This window comes from Trichomycterus rosablanca, chromosome 27 (genome assembly GCF_030014385.1).
Source record: "Trichomycterus rosablanca isolate fTriRos1 chromosome 27, fTriRos1.hap1, whole genome shotgun sequence".
Lineage (NCBI taxonomy): Eukaryota > Metazoa > Chordata > Actinopteri > Siluriformes > Trichomycteridae > Trichomycterus > Trichomycterus rosablanca.
This window is the reverse complement of record NC_086014.1, coordinates 2,215,856-2,231,572: the sequence shown is the minus strand read 5'-3', so window position 1 is coordinate 2,231,572 and position 15,717 is coordinate 2,215,856. Positions and strand designations below refer to the sequence as shown.

The window sequence follows — 15,717 nt, the reverse complement described above, 5'->3', positions numbered from 1 at the left end:
TTAGTTTTCCAAACCTATTTTTCCATGCAACCGTTGGGTCAATCTGTGTGTGTTATTGTAGTTATTATTTTTAAGTGATCATTTGTCGCAGATGAAAACGTTTGGAGATAAAAACTCCAGTGCTTACAAAGCCTCTGTGAGAGAAACCAGTACAATACTTGTGTTAAAGCAGCATCCAAACTGGAGTCCAGGAGTCGTAAACGAATTGCGTTAGGCTCAACATTGAGGTTTATAGCGCATGTCGCCATCTCAGTTTCAACCCCAAACTGGGGAAACTATACAGCTTGGCGGCGGAAAGACATTTTAGCCACTGTAAAATATTTCTTTAGTGCTCGGGGTCACTGGTGTAGCTGCCAAACAATCAGCACTGCCAACGAACATAGAGGAGAATGTTGTGTTTGACCCGTCTTTGCTTTCTTGCAGGGCTTCATGAATGTTTCAATATAGACACAACAAGCCACAGGGTCATAAAGGGCCCGAAGCAGGCGCAGTTCGGCTACACGGTGCAGCAGCACACAGCTGGGGGACAGAAGTGGTAAGCAGACATGCTTCATTTCACTTCCTTTTTGTGTTTTTTTTTTCCTTAATATATTTTTGGCCTTGATGGTTTTTTCAGCAGATTGTCGTGTTTTTGGAGGTTTGAAATTATACATTGTCTTTGCAAATTAAGTGCAAGTCTGAGCTGTGAAACACTGACAAACAGAAGTAAAAATAAAATAAAAATTGTTTAAAATTGTAAAGTATTTCTTCCTCCAGAGTTTTTTTTTCTTATAAACAGAAGCATAATTTAAAAAATGAGAAAATAAATAGGCGAACATTAGTCATCCCGGCCACCATTGTTTCTTTCCCAAGGCACTCAGAACAACCTCGTATATCATGGTTTATGGGGTTTACCACTGTTAAATCTCCTGAAAATGGAAGAATCCTCCTGAAACCGTTTGACTCCAAGTATAATGACTCAAGTACTTGCCATCCATCAATATGACATTATAGAGTAGTGTTATAGTGTACCACCAGTAAGCGCGTTGGCATCCTTAGTGTGGCTAATAGCTTTAGAAAACCAACCTTAAATTGAACCCAGTGTGGCTGAATCCATTTTTATTTCAATACATCGCGTAGACTTTTCCTTTAGAAATCAGATTTACTTATCTCTTAAGCTTATATTGTTGCGGTTCTTAATCTTGGGGTCAGACTTGGGGTCACTCGAGTTGCACTAGGGGTCACAGGACACTATATGGCCAAATTATTATCATTTATTTCATTTAACAAGTTAGGAGAATTGTATACCCACAAAGCTCATCTGTATGGTAGGTGTAGCTTATGAATAATGAATGAATGGACAAACCAGATGGGTGTTTCTAATAAAGTGCTCAGTGAGTGTATGTATTTAGCATCAGATTAATTAACAGGAGAATATAAGAGCAGATTTGCTTTCTTGGGCTTCCAGCCATGACTGACTGTGACATGATTAGGATTCGAACCCAAAACCTTTGACAGTTTTCTATATAGCTGTCACAGTAAACCATGAAGAAATCAGAATCTGATGTTTATGAATGAGAATATTTTCCACGGAGGCTAAACGTACCACTTTTATACAACAACTCTGTAACCTGAGCGATCTGTTTGGTCTAAAGAAAGAAAAGAAATGATTATTTAAACTTATTTGGATGTTTGAGTAATCAGAATGACATTCCTATTGCCCTCTAGACCATGATGAAAACACCCTTCCACCAAGGTCCTCATTCTCCACATAGTTTTATAGTATAAATACTCAACGCTGAGCCTGGAGAAACTAGAATATTTGTTTATTGTAAATTTACTTGGGCTGATATTTAGCGAGATCAACAATGATTTTCTTAACGGAGCAGCTGCCAAACAGACCCCCTCGTCCCTTTCCCTTCATTCACTGTACATCTGGAAGTCATTTTAAGGCCACTGGGAATTTTTAGAGCGATGTGTATTCACGCCCGGCTTCTGTATGCATGTGTGTGTGATTGAGAGTCAGATTGGACTGATTTTACATTTTGGTGACTGTGGGTCTGTCTGAAAACCTACTGATCTCTCTAAACAGACTAATTTTACGTCATCCTACACTCCTGAGAAGAAGGCATGTCTAAATTGTACTACTACTGAGGTGCCTTAATTTTGAGTGATAATCTGACAGAATAACGACTGAGCGTCCGAAGCATCCGAAGCCTCCTTAGCGCTGAAGGCAATCCCAGCATTCAGTGCGGTACAACTTTTCTCACAAAAATGAAAATATGGTGGACGAATGCAGAGTTTTTTCAAATGTAAACAAATTCTCATTAATGTGTATAAAGGTGTACAAGTTTCATTTATTTACAAATTCAGGCTCATCAGGGACAGTTTAACTGTTTTTGATACACTGAGGGAGGTGTTAGCCGGCATTTAGCAGGTTTGAATGGCTTGAGGCTAACCGTGTTAGCTTAGTAAGCTAAAACTGCAGTGACGTAATCATTGTAATCGCTGTCTAAATAATCTCGGTCATGCTGGATTATTAGGTGTGTTTTCAATCAATGTCGTAGTAAAAGTCTCTTTTCAGTTGTGGTTTTCTGAATGAATGGGGCACACTTACTTCCAGAATTTGCACATTTTGATTGTAATCCATCTCCCTGTGTGATGTTGCCTGTGTCCCTGGCTGCCACACATTTGTTTAACTTTATTTTGAAAAGTGGTTAAATTACGGTAGCCCACTACCGCTGGGATCCAGGGTTAGAATTCCCAGCAATGCTGTCAGCCTTTACATGTCGAGCATACACACATGACTGGCTGAGGAGGGGAGGTGGATGATCGAGGCTCTGCGATGGATTGGCGTCCTGCATCGTGCCCAGTAATCCCTGACCAGGATAAAGCTGTGATAAAACATAAAAATGAAAAAAACTTACTTCTCCCCAAATTTTTTTGTTTAAAATCGATTAAACCGAGATATTGTACATTCCCTTTTTTATATTCAGCAGACTGTCCTTCTAGGGTCTGGATTTAGAGTCTTAGAGGCACAGTAAAGGGATTGAAGAGGCTTTGGCAACCCATATGAGTCAACTGTGGTTACGGAGACCCATAAGTGCATGAATACGTTTTGGCCAGACATAGAAACATATAGTGCATTTCAACCTCATGAAATTTTCCAGTTCTGAGTAAAAGACACGCTGTGTTCTATGTTGCATTCGAGTTTTTGCAGCTTCAGCAATCTGTGTTTAAAACGTCTGGCTGTGTTTAAAATGACATACTGCATACTAGCATATAAGGGGGTAAAGTCATGTAAGGTTAGTCGGTTCATCCTCAGCAGCAACGCCTGCTGTCTGGTTGAGGAGCCGGGAGAAGTGGAGGAAGAATTAGGAGAGAGTGATGTGGTCCTCCTTACAATCTTAGAAAAAAATCTAAACTGTTTATAAACAATTAGGAAAAATACAAATATTAAAATATAAAACCTAAAAAAATTGCATAATGTATAGATATCACTCACTTCCTCACTCACTTTTTAAACAGCTTATACTAATCAGGGTCTCGGGGGGTGCTGGAGCCTATCCCAGCTCTCAATGGGCGCATGGCACACAGAAACACCCGGGACAGGGCGCCAGTCCATCACAGAGCAGACACACAAACACATTCACATCTTAACACACACATCTAAGGGCAATTTCTAGTAGCTCCAAATAACCTGGCTGCATGTTTTTGTACTGAGGGAGAAAACCAGAGCTCAGACACAGACACAGTGATGGCGATGCTACCCGTGCACCTTGCTTCATGTACACAATATGAACAAAAGTATTGGGACGCCCCTTCTAATTTATCTAATCATGTGTTTCAGCCACAACAACTGCTAACAGGTGTAATAAAGTATAATAATTAATTAATTATAGGTTTAAGGCAAATTATACTTTGTTTATGCTTTATTTATACTTTGAAGCAACAGATTAGCGTTTGTCTTTATCCTCTCAGTTCCAGTAGTGTACTCCAATGAGACCCGCCAAATTTCTCCAGCCTCTGTCAGGATGAAAGCGGATATTGCTTCACACTGCCGGCTTTGTGCAACTCGGGGTCCATACGGATGCAGGAAATTTTTCTAGGCTGAAGAATGTGTTGACTGTTTCAGGGGCCCTGCGGTTCTCACAGGCACTGAGCTGCTCTCCGATTAAACTTTGAAGTTGGAAGTGCGCCACAGGAGGGAACCACATGGCTGTACACTAGGTCCAGTCATCTTTATCTATGCTGACCTGCAAAGAGTGGATGTGTATTTATACGCCGCGAGCGAACGTGGTGCAACGTATAGCATTTTTTAAAGCATGCTACTATTTAAAAACATTATCTTAATATCGTTTGATTTGTCAGCACATCAGTTAGATGAAGTTGTAGCTTACTTTGAGAGTTGTTGCGATGGTGTTGGAGGAGGCTGCTGCCAGCCTATGGCTCTCAAAGGCCAGTGTGGATGTGATGCAAGTGGCAGAGGTGTTGTACTGGGGAACTGGAACAAGAGAAAATGCAAAAAGAAAGAAAATTGTTGGAAACTAGAAGCTGGTTCTTAAATCAAATCCAAAAGAAACACACCATCGTTTGTAAATGACTGGGTCTCTGCTTAGCGTACAGTGTGTGTGTTTGATGTGTGTGTGTGTTTTTCCTTTACATATCTTATGTAGAATATAATAAAACACCTTGTCATCCCTTTAACTTAGTGCTAATAGCAATAACACTTATGGCACAGTAATGTATCTTCCATACAGCTGTTTTATTTTGTTAAAACCAGAACTTCCTCGTACTTGCTGTGTGTGTGAGGATGTGTATAGGTTTCATTAGACTTATATGGACAAGACGCACCACTGACCCTTGGTTGCATTTGTGCACAAAAGTGTTTGACCTTAATAAGTTGCAACATTGAATGCTTTACCAACTCCCCATGATCTGTTAAAACCTTTAGATTTGTGCTAAATAACCACATTTTCTCCCCGGTAGGTCTCAGGTGTCGTTATCCTGAGCTGAACTTTCTAGACTAAAGTGCCTCAGACAGCAAAAACGTCAGAAATAATCACAACATGCATGGCCATCATGATATTAGAACCAGCTGAGTTCATTCGGCTGAGATTGTTTCCAGAGTTACTCTTATAGTCTGGGACGTTCAGACACTTCTTGTGGAAAAGATTTATCAAGTAAGACACAATGAGTCAGGTCCAAGGGGCCCAACTGTTTGACCTCTGGCCTACAGCCTAGCACCAAGGTCTGGATCTGTAATAAACAAGTATTGAGTGTCCGCTCAATAAGCTACTGTTGTTCCGGGGGGACATGAGCAGAAGTACAGAAGTGAAGTAAAAACACCAGAAGCTTCTTTATTTAGGAAATTGTACCAATAAATGATTTGAAAATCCTGTTTAAAATAAAACAACGAAAAATAAAAACAAGTGTTTTTGTTCTCAGCTCTAAATGAATGATGATAATTATCATACTTCATTTTATTTTATTGCTGTCTTGCTTATATTTCTTCGTGCTGTCAGTACAGGGTCACTTCTTAGAGGTTGAGTGCACAACACTGAAGGGAATTTCTCTCTCAGGCAGAGTTCACTGCCATAAATGCTCTTAGCACTTTATAAAGTCATTTGGTGACATTTATGGGCCCACAGTGACCTCCAAGTACCTTGTAATCTAAAGCTCGAGAGGATTTTCTTTCTCCTTTGAGACTTTTGTCATGGTTAAACAATTGGCCAACTGCTACATTAGATGCATGAAGTGATGACTTAAGCATGTGAGAGGAGTCCTGGTGGAGCAGTAACCTGTAAGTGGTGTAATGATTTGTCTACGGCCTTGTTTCACAAACAAGGGGTCCATGCACCTAGAGGGATGCCCTCACATGTATGACATTTAAAGAAACTATCATTTTATTTATTTTTTTCTTCCAGGTTGTTGGTTGGAGCTCCATTGGAAACGAATGGGCAGCACCAGACAGGTGATGTGTATAAATGTTCATTAAGTAGAAGAACTGTGGGTCCAAGCTGCACCAAGCTCAATTTAGGTACTTATGCTATCTACACTTTACATTCCTGTTTTATACCTGTGCAGTTAATTAAAAAAAAATATTGGCATTGATGTGTGTTATTACTCCAGTATCTGTCCCTTAATGAGACAAATCTTGTGGTTTGGGTAAAGTGTTAGCAGACAGCTTTCGGTGGACAAAGCTGTAGGAGATACGATCAGAGTGATTCATTCTTTCCTCAGTCAATATACATTTCCACATCTGTTCCTGCACGTGTCGCACATCTGCACGGCATTGTGTACATGCACGCAGCACTGCGTGGACACTGTGTGTGTGTTTGTGTGAGTGTGATGTAGTTTACACAGACGGTGAGCTGTGGATTCATCAAACACTGACTAGACAGCCTGTGAAGATAACACATGGATCATATTTAACAGCAGGATTTTCTTGTTTACCGTGCCTGTCTGTGTTTTATGTTCATGCTCTTAAAGGAAAGGTTTCTTTGACGAATGTGTCTGAACGCAAAGATAAAATGAGACTGGGGATGACACTGGCGTCCAACCCTAAAGACAACAGTTTTGTGGTAAGTTAAAGTAACATAGCTGATGTAGATTTCTTCTTCTTTGATGACCAAAACACAACAGTGTTTTTATACTTTGATCAGGTGATCATTTAATTAATACCTCATTAAGTAGAAAAGTGCCTGTGCAGAAATCCAACAGACACTAGAATGGAGCTTTTTAGCTTAAATAATGCTGCTCTACTTCACAGTTCTTGAATTAAAATATGTTTCAGTTTTATTCAAATCTTTATGCAATAAATTATGTTATATGCTGTGGATCATAATAAATATCAATTCTGGCTCTCTTGTTTTTAGGCTTGTGGTCCTCTGTGGTCGTATGAATGTGGCAGCTCTTACTACAGCACAGGAATCTGCTCCAGGGTCAACGCCAGCTTCAAATTCTCACGCACTATCGCCCCGGCCTTCCAAAGTAAGCCCAGCGCACCTGCACACTGCACCGCTTCACCTTCATTTCACCACGAACCTTTCAGTTCGGACATTTCTGTGGTGTTTTACTTAGTCTTTTGATCATGCCCAGCACTTAGGCATGAAACCATCCTGATGTGAGCAGTCTAATCGTATTTAGAGTTACATTCCTGAAACATTCGAAACTTATAAAGGTAAATGCTAATACATGTTAACATTAGTGAACACCGTCCCACTTTAAATCTTCTCCACTTGCGGTATTTATTCTCTAAACAGAGTTCTAGACTGAGACACAACAATCTTATTACATTCTTATTAGAGAATTGTTTCTTAATCTGCAAATGTTTTTTTCCAGGGTGTGAGACCTATATGGACATAGTCATTGTTTTGGACGGATCTAATTCCATTTATCCCTGGTATGAAGTTCAAGACTTTCTCATTAACATCCTGCAGAAGTTTCATGTAGGACCAGGGCAGATCCAGGTGCAGTTTGTAAATTTAGATGTTCTTTTTCATGTTTGTCTACAATAATTTGTCTAGAATAAATATTTAAATTCTTTCTTGGTTTAGAACAATAATCAGGAATAATTGATACACTGTGTGTAGTAAATGATCACTGTTATAGTCAGGAATGCTTTAGTTGAGACTAAGACAAGACCAAGACCCATACCAGCCTAAACCCAGACAGGACCATCATTATCTGTTGTCACACTGTTTTTTTCCGGCTCTATTGTAGAACATTAAAGCATTATATTTGTGTACAGATGCAATCATTTTAATCAAAAGAATAATTTCAATAAAAGTAAACAATATGAAAGGGATTAATACAGCTGATAAGCCATTCGATTTAGGTGTTTTTATCCTGATAAGTCCTGATATGATCTTCTAGACCAAGAGACCAAGACCTGTCTCAAGAACAGGTGTGTGTGTGTGTGTGCGCGTGTGTGTGCGTGTATGTGTGTGTGTTCAGGTTGGAGTGGTACAGTATGGGGAGAAGGTGGTGACTGAGTTCCAGCTGAATGATTTCCGCTCGGTAGAGGAAGTGGTGAAGGCTGGTCGAAGGATACAGCAGCGGGGCGGAGAGGAGACCAACACGGCATTAGGCATTGATGTTGCACGGTACTTCAAATGCATACAAGTAAACACACACGCACACACACACTCACACATACATATCAAATGAGATATGTAAACGTATCTGGCTTCAGCTGATAAAATGCTAATAAAAGATTCAAATCGAGCACACAGACAGACCGTCGTTACAGTCTTTATGGACGCACACTGACTGTGGAGGGCTTAGTGACTGATCTGATTGTGCTTGTCACATGTTTTGTCAGATCTCAGGCATTTAAACAGGGTGGGAGGAAGGGAGCCAAGAAGGTCATGATCGTCATAACGGACGGAGAGTCGCACGACAGCCCGAATCTCAAGCAAGTCATTGAGGACTGTGAGAAAGACGGAATCGTTCGATATGCAATCGCTGTGAGTTTCTTCTTCTTTTGTCTTAAGTTTGTAGTACTTTTTTAGAACTCTATTTGACCTGCTTTGACTGCTCGTGCAACCTATAAAATCAACCAAAAATAGACCATATTACTATAGTAGTATCAAATCAATTAAATGGTTTCAACTTACTGGGAACAGTTTTGGGAAGATTATTTCCTGTTGCTGCAAGACTGTACCTTTGCACAAAGCTAGGTCTGTAAAGTGATGAGTTCTGCACCACCTCTTTAAATGTTCTGTGGTACAGTATCAGTGCCTGACCTCACAAATGCTTATTTATCAGAAAGGCCACAAATTCGTACAGGCACATTCAAAGATCCTGTGGAAGACCTCACAAGAAGAGTGGAGATTGGCTTGAAATGGGATGGGAAGTCCATCACACCCATGGTTAGGTGTCCACATGCTTTAATAAATGAAATTAGGAAGCTTAAGCACTGTTTTATCTCTATTCTTTGAGGTTCTGGGCTACTACAATCGCAGAGGGATCAACCCAAAGGCTTTCCTTAACGAAATCAAGTACATCGCCAGTGACCCGGATGACAAGCATTTCTTTAACGTGACCGACGAAGCCGCCCTGAAGGACATTGTGGACGCTTTGGGCGAGAGGATCTTCAGTTTGGAAGGTAGTAAATGGGAAGCCCACCACACATTACAAAGTTTTACATCAATAAGACAACAAGAACGTCAGTCTGTAAAACTTTTACAGCATCTTTATAGGGTTTTACACTTTTAACTCTCTGGAGTAAATCTTAAGCACTCTCCTTTCACTTTCAAATACGTTTAGCATCGTAACTCTTCCTGAGATGCTCGACTTAGCCGAAATGCTGCGCAGGGAGTCTGGATGACCAAGCGTGTCACCTCCCTCTGTGCTCACTTTTTGTATTTTTACTTACTGACTCTGTTTCTAGGAACCAGTAAGAATGGGACTGCATTTGGCCTCCAGATGTCACAGGCGGGTTTCTCCACACATGTCGTCGAGGTAAGAATAGCTATTTGTTTGTCTTGTGCATCCTCCGTTGTTTCAGTACGCAAAACGTTTTTCTCATTTCCAGCCGAAAAAATGTTCTCTATTTTCACGATGGATCTTTATGACATGGCTCCCTCCCGTCTGTCTTTGATAATGCAGACTGGGTTTTTTTCCAATCCCTATTCCATAAAACATGAATAAAAGACCCTGTTCCCGAGGGAGGAATAGAAGTGAGTAGTGTGGAGGAAGTGTTCCACAACAGAGAGAGAGAGAGAGGGAAAATCTTTTAGTCCCTGCATATTTCTGTGGAGCTTCCAGCTGATATTAGTGTGAGAAGGTTCGGCTCACTGGCTGACACAGCTGGCTCGTCCTTCATTGCTGTCTGGAGAAGTCAACACTCCCGACTGTAACCGTCATCCACCAGCGAGAACCCATTCCAGACCGTACCTGTCCAGCTGTTTGTCCTCCCGAGTCTCAATCCTGGCTGGAACGGATCTACCACTCATCTTCATTAATGTCTAGGTCACATGTCTGCTGATGCAACCGCGTCAGCTATCTGATTTATTACTGAATTGAGACCCAGCCGGCCTTGGGATTTATAAATATACACTATTTGGATACTTGTGGGAGAGATATGTATAGGAAAACTGCACATGCTTGAAATCTCATCTGTAAGCCTGAACGCCTGGGATCACACTTGCTTTATAAGAACCTGAATGTTGACAAGAGGGATTAGTTATTTGGAAAAAAAAAACAGAAGTACCCAGATGGTTTTTCTTTTTGTGATCAGCATACTGTGCCCGTATATGGCACAGATTTAAAAGTTCTGCTGTCTATGTGTTTTTCCCCCAGTTTTTATCTCAATCTGGTCGTATCCGATTAGCCGTAAGCCGTGACTAACACGCACACTCAGCCACGTGTGCAATTGCTGACCACTTCTTTTCACCTGCACGAGATGAGTTCATATGGGGCTCAGTTTTGCACATGGAGAGTCAAGCAGTGATATCCGTTATCCCTCGTTTCTGTCCAGGCACCATCGATCAGCCTAGAATATGTCGTAATTGCATCAATTATGAGGAATCCCCCTCTGGCATCCAACCTAAAAAATGAGCCAGTCATTGCTCATGTAGGCGCCCAGCCTGCCAGTAGCAGTGCTGAGATTTGAACTCACTGGTGTATTTTACAGCTTAGCGTATTTTACAGCTGTGCCACCTGACCGCCTATGTATGTGGTTTTTATTTCATGTTTTTTTTATTATTTGATTTAGTCATTGCTTTTCCCGGATAGGTAGGTTGATCTGCGTAAGGTTTAGATCATTATAGTAAACAGAGCGTCTATACTTAGTTATGTAAGCTATAAATAGTTCACAGAACTGTTTTTTAGGCTCTGTTATATACTTATGGGGCTATGAACTTGTGAGGCTCTGTTATGTACTTATTAAACATTCAGGATTGCTCTGGTTTTAAAGTTTTAAACTAAGTACGGATGAATGAGTAAGTGTGTGATGCCCTGAAATGTTTGTTATCTTCCTCCTACCCTGCTTTCAGGATTCACAGGACAGTCTTCAGATCACAGGAAGATTAACATTTAATTGAACAAATGGATAAATAAATAGATAAAAAATAATAGTGATAGTGATAGTGCAGTTTATTGTCATATAGCCCATCAGCTAGTGTTACCTCATCATCCAGTTGGCACTTATTTAAGCTTGATGGGCATCTGGTAACAGATGAGCCCGGTCATTGTAAAATTTGCTTTTGGCATAAACATAAAGCGTCTGGTCTTGACTTTAAAGCTCATGCTGTTTTACTCAAACTTATTAGGCTTGTGTTCCTTCAGTTTCTGCAGAACAGGCCAGTGTAACCATGATGAAGATGTTAATCATTCACTCTGTTATTTTGTTTTGGAGTGGTGGATGATCCTCCAGTATAAGCAGCTATTGATGTTTAAAAATATATAAACACATATTTTACATCTGTCCAATAAAACACAAATCAGAATTGTTTTGAGTTCATGGTTTCCAAGGCTGTCGTTCTCAACACGCTGCACAAGCTCTCCAGAGGTATTCACCGAAAAAAGTGGTGCAGTTAGTGGATTACTTTAATACTGACTTAAAAACTGTTCCAATGGGTTACAGGGTATTTGTGGTGGTTTGCTATGCACAGACCGCTGGAAAATGTGCAATCGACTCGCAGATATTTCAGTGCTGCTGTTTCAGATAGACCTCATGCAAAGTATATAGCAGAACAAAAACTGTCAATGCCAAGAAAGAAACATTTTATAATACACACTTCATGAGGCTTTATAGAATGATTGAACAATATTTTTAATTCCTAACAAATTTTTTTTCAGTTTAGTTTTCATTTGTATTCCCGGGCAGGACGGGATTCTTGTTGGCGCGGTCGGGGCATACGATTGGAACGGAGCCGTGCTGAAGGAGACCCGGCACGGCAAAGTGGTTCCACCCAAGTCGTCCTACGCTCAGGAGTTTCCTGAGGAGCTGAAGAACCATGGAGCTTACCTGGGTAAGGAAATCAGATGGCGCTTAATCCGGACTATAAGCGTCTCTCAGACACGACCGATTACTACTCCCCCCATCCTCACCGCTTCCAACCAAAATATAAAAGTGCAAAAAATATAAAAACTTTTTAAAGATCCTTCATATTTAGATAACATACCATATATCATCTCCAGTAACGTCTGATGAGATGATTAGACGTTTATTCTGATGGATTGCCAAATGACGTCTCACTGTTATTTTACTAAGCACTGTGCTAGCTAAAAAGTGCAAGAAAAACGTCTTTTACAGCCTCTTCAAGGTCTCCAGAAGCATTAAAAGTATCGATTTTCCTCAAATGTGATCCTGTGTGAGCTTCCAAAAATGATGTTGTAAATACAAACAGCATCAACCACAAAGTGTTTTTAGTGTTTTCTTGGTCTCACCGTATTAAGAACATAACTCACAAAATCAACCAGTTGGAAAAATTCAGCTGTCACGAATTCCACTGTAAGATTTGAGGTTATTCATTTGGGATTTTTCTAAACACTGTAAAGCTCATTTAAATGCAGCGTATCGTATTTCTTTCTCCTGCTTCTTTCCCTTCATTTCACATTCCTGTCAGTTCTGTCCATCGCCCGTCTGTGTCATGCTTCATGCTTGTGGTGGTGGTGGATATTCGGAAGGTGGATGAGGGCTCTGCGTCCTTCTTCTTCCCTGCTATGGCTCTGCTTTTGCAGTCATCATCTACCATCTGTGTCGTCTTTCATTCTCATTGTATTCTTCTCACTCCATTCGGCGGTGAAGGCCAGCTTTCCCTAGGCCTCATCTTTTTTCCTAGAGCCGAATGTGCCAGGCTGACGCTGATGAGCGAATGATTACAGAGCCCTGATTGGATCTGCAGAGATGTTGGGTTTCTGCAGGCATCGCTTTAACTTCACTCTTCAACAGCTGATTTATTTCTGTATTAGATTTTTTAAATCCTCTCTTTTTAAAGATGACTATAAACTGTAGTAACAACATCTTTACGAGCTTATGGTCAGTGTTTTTACAATGATTAAGTCCTTTTAGTTTCTGGTTCAGTGTTGTATCGGGTTACATCGATAGCTGTTTTTTCCATCGTTTTCTTTAGGTTACACGGTGACGTCGGTGGTGTCGGCACGAAACGGGCAGTTATACGTGGCTGGAGCTCCTCGTTTTAACCACACTGGCAAAGTGATCATCTTCACCCTGAAGAACACAGGAGAACTCACTATACTCCACTCGCTGAAAGGACAGCAGGTGCCAGAACGACATTTTTTAAATTATAGAAGTTTTTGCTTCTAAAGTTGATGCAACCAGTTATTGGTAAAATACTTATTAGTTCTACAAATTGTGCTGTGTCTCTTTGTGAGATGTCATGTTTTATTTCATAATCTGAACTCATTCAGTGTGTTAGATGAATACACCTCAGTACAGGGGTAATTACTTTTTCACCCCAGCGTCAGCGTGAATGTATAGACGTAATATCTGTGGCTTGTGTGGGTTTGTGTGTGTCGACCCTTCGTACAGATTGGCTCGTATTACGGCAGTGAGATCGCTGCGATGGATATCGATGGGGACGGAGTTACAGATAACCTACTCGTGGCTGCACCCATGTTCTTCAGCGGCGGCTGGGAAAGGGGCAAAGTCTACATCTACCGGGTCACTGAGCAGGTATTTTATTTATTTGGTTCATTTTAGTATGCACCATGGTCATTTTAGTAATTAGACACCCACTGGTCGGCTTGGTGCCCTCTAGCAGGCACAATCGGCAGTGCCTGTGACAGACAAAATTGGCCTCTAGTCTGCTGGGTGGGAAAAGACGGGACTAATAAGGGGTCTGGTTATCAACGCTGTGTTAGGACCTTGGTTGCCCAGGGCATAATCATTTTTTGCTAATGATTGTCTGTGGTGATTAGAATGCATGCCTTATACTTCCTGCCATGTAGTGGCTACATATTTATATAAAAAACCTGATCACATTTGCACCGTTCTCTGCACACGTGCTTATGGCTTTTTAAAATCTAAGCTAAGCTTCAGTTTTGCAGTACTGCCTTTCCATACTGATTAGGAACAAATGAACTAAACCTTCTGGAGAAAGCGTTTTATATGGTTTCCTCATTACTTCCCTCATTAATATCCTTACACAGAGACAGCACGGGCGTTTGGCACCTGCCGGTCCGCGCCTCGTGCCAGCAACGCACTGTGTCTTCATTAAACTGGAAGTGCACGTTGAACTCAGTAGGAAAACATTTGCACTCTCCGGCATAATTAGACGCAGTTTGTGGTGCGAGAGGCTGCATTAGAGTTGAAGACGTCTGGGCTGTGAAAAGCTGGTGGAAGATATTAAAGAGAGCGGCACACTGGCATTCTTTTATTTATCCAGTTTAGGTTTATTTCCTAAGACTCTCCTAGTAGTCACTTGGATTGGATAGGCATTGAGGGAGAAGCAATCAGCGTGTGCCAGGAGAACATTTCAAACAGAGATGGTCCGTATTTAGGGCGTTGTTGTTTGGGGAACAGCTTTTGAAGCTTGAGAAGTGGTGTTTACTGGGGGAAAGGATGCATGCAAAGATGGATTTAATTAATTTCTCTCAGATTAAAAGCAGAATTCAGAGCTTTAGTCCTTAGTTCAGTACTTTAAATATAATACTGTCTTTAAAAAACAATTTAGTCCTTACAAAATGATAAACAGCATCATATTTACATGAATCTGCAGTAATCCTTCTCTCTGGCTTGTATGTTTGCAGCCTCGTTTTCTTCTGGAGGGGGTGCTGGAGCTCTCAGATTTAAGCGAGAATGCCAGGTTTGGTTCTGCCCTGGCACCGGTGCCGGATTTAAATGGGGACTCTTTTAATGACTTGGTGGTGGGATCTCCGCTGGAGGACGAGCACAGAGGAGTTATTTACATCTATAACAGCCAACGCAACAGGATCCTGAGAAAGTATAAACAGGTACAAAGATGCTTCAGCTTTATTAATTCAGTAAATAATTCTGAATATGATATAAAAACAGATGCCTGTACATCCGTCCGTCTCTTTGTTTCTCTTAGAGAATCTCTGCAGCACAGTTAGGCTCTGGTTTGCAGTATTTTGGCAGGAGTATTCATGGAAAGATGGATATGAATGGCGACGGGCTGGTGGATCTGGCCGTGGGTTCCCTGGGTGCAGCTGTACTCCTCTGGTTGGTGAACGTCAGAATCAGTGCATGTCTGGAAACTATTTAAGCAGGAAAAATCTTATTTTTGAGCTAAATAAATATCTGTTTAGCAGATTAAATACAGTGGTGCTTCGTAACTGGACCCACGTTTGTCCTTAATTGTGAAATCTGCAGTCAAAAGCGGTTTGATTTTTTAATGTTATGAATAATTTAATATATAAAAAGTGCAATAATCTTCTGTGCCTTCATGTAGTTAAACACCTGCCATTCAAACATTTAAATCTTATAAAACTAAAAAATGAAAAAATGCAAAAAAGGAAACTTGTGCCTCACATAAATGTAAAAGTCACGTTGTTCAGTTCTGTTTGATTTTGCCGTTTTGGGTTTCAGGTCTCGCAGTGTGATCCGCATCCATGCCAACGTGCGATTCGAACCCAACAAGGTGAACATTTTCAATAAGGACTGCAGACGTGCAGGGAAGAACGTGACGTGCATGTCGGCTATCGTGTGTCTCAACGTCACTTCCAGGACTTTCATCAAAGCCACACAGGAAGTAGGTCAGTCCTCAAAGATATCCAATTCTATTATTATTGCTACAACGTGGA

The 15,717-nt window shown here is 40.9% G+C and overlaps 1 protein-coding gene across 1 annotated transcript in view; it reads left to right on the top strand.

Annotated features, from left to right (window-relative positions):
• itga11a (integrin, alpha 11a) overlaps positions 1-15,717 on the top strand; it is a 33,623-nt gene that overhangs the window by 6,141 nt on the left and 11,765 nt on the right. Inside the window, exons 2-16 of the mRNA XM_062989534.1 lie at positions 424-535; positions 5,907-6,019; positions 6,472-6,563; positions 6,858-6,972; positions 7,324-7,451; positions 7,939-8,087; positions 8,306-8,450; positions 8,926-9,091; positions 9,377-9,447; positions 11,816-11,960; positions 13,065-13,213; positions 13,484-13,627; positions 14,704-14,907; positions 15,006-15,136; positions 15,503-15,669. Of these exons, the coding sequence (XP_062845604.1) occupies positions 424-535; positions 5,907-6,019; positions 6,472-6,563; positions 6,858-6,972; positions 7,324-7,451; positions 7,939-8,087; positions 8,306-8,450; positions 8,926-9,091; positions 9,377-9,447; positions 11,816-11,960; positions 13,065-13,213; positions 13,484-13,627; positions 14,704-14,907; positions 15,006-15,136; positions 15,503-15,669 (2,031 nt within the window). The remainder of the gene's footprint in view (positions 1-423; positions 536-5,906; positions 6,020-6,471; positions 6,564-6,857; positions 6,973-7,323; positions 7,452-7,938; positions 8,088-8,305; positions 8,451-8,925; positions 9,092-9,376; positions 9,448-11,815; positions 11,961-13,064; positions 13,214-13,483; positions 13,628-14,703; positions 14,908-15,005; positions 15,137-15,502; positions 15,670-15,717) is intronic.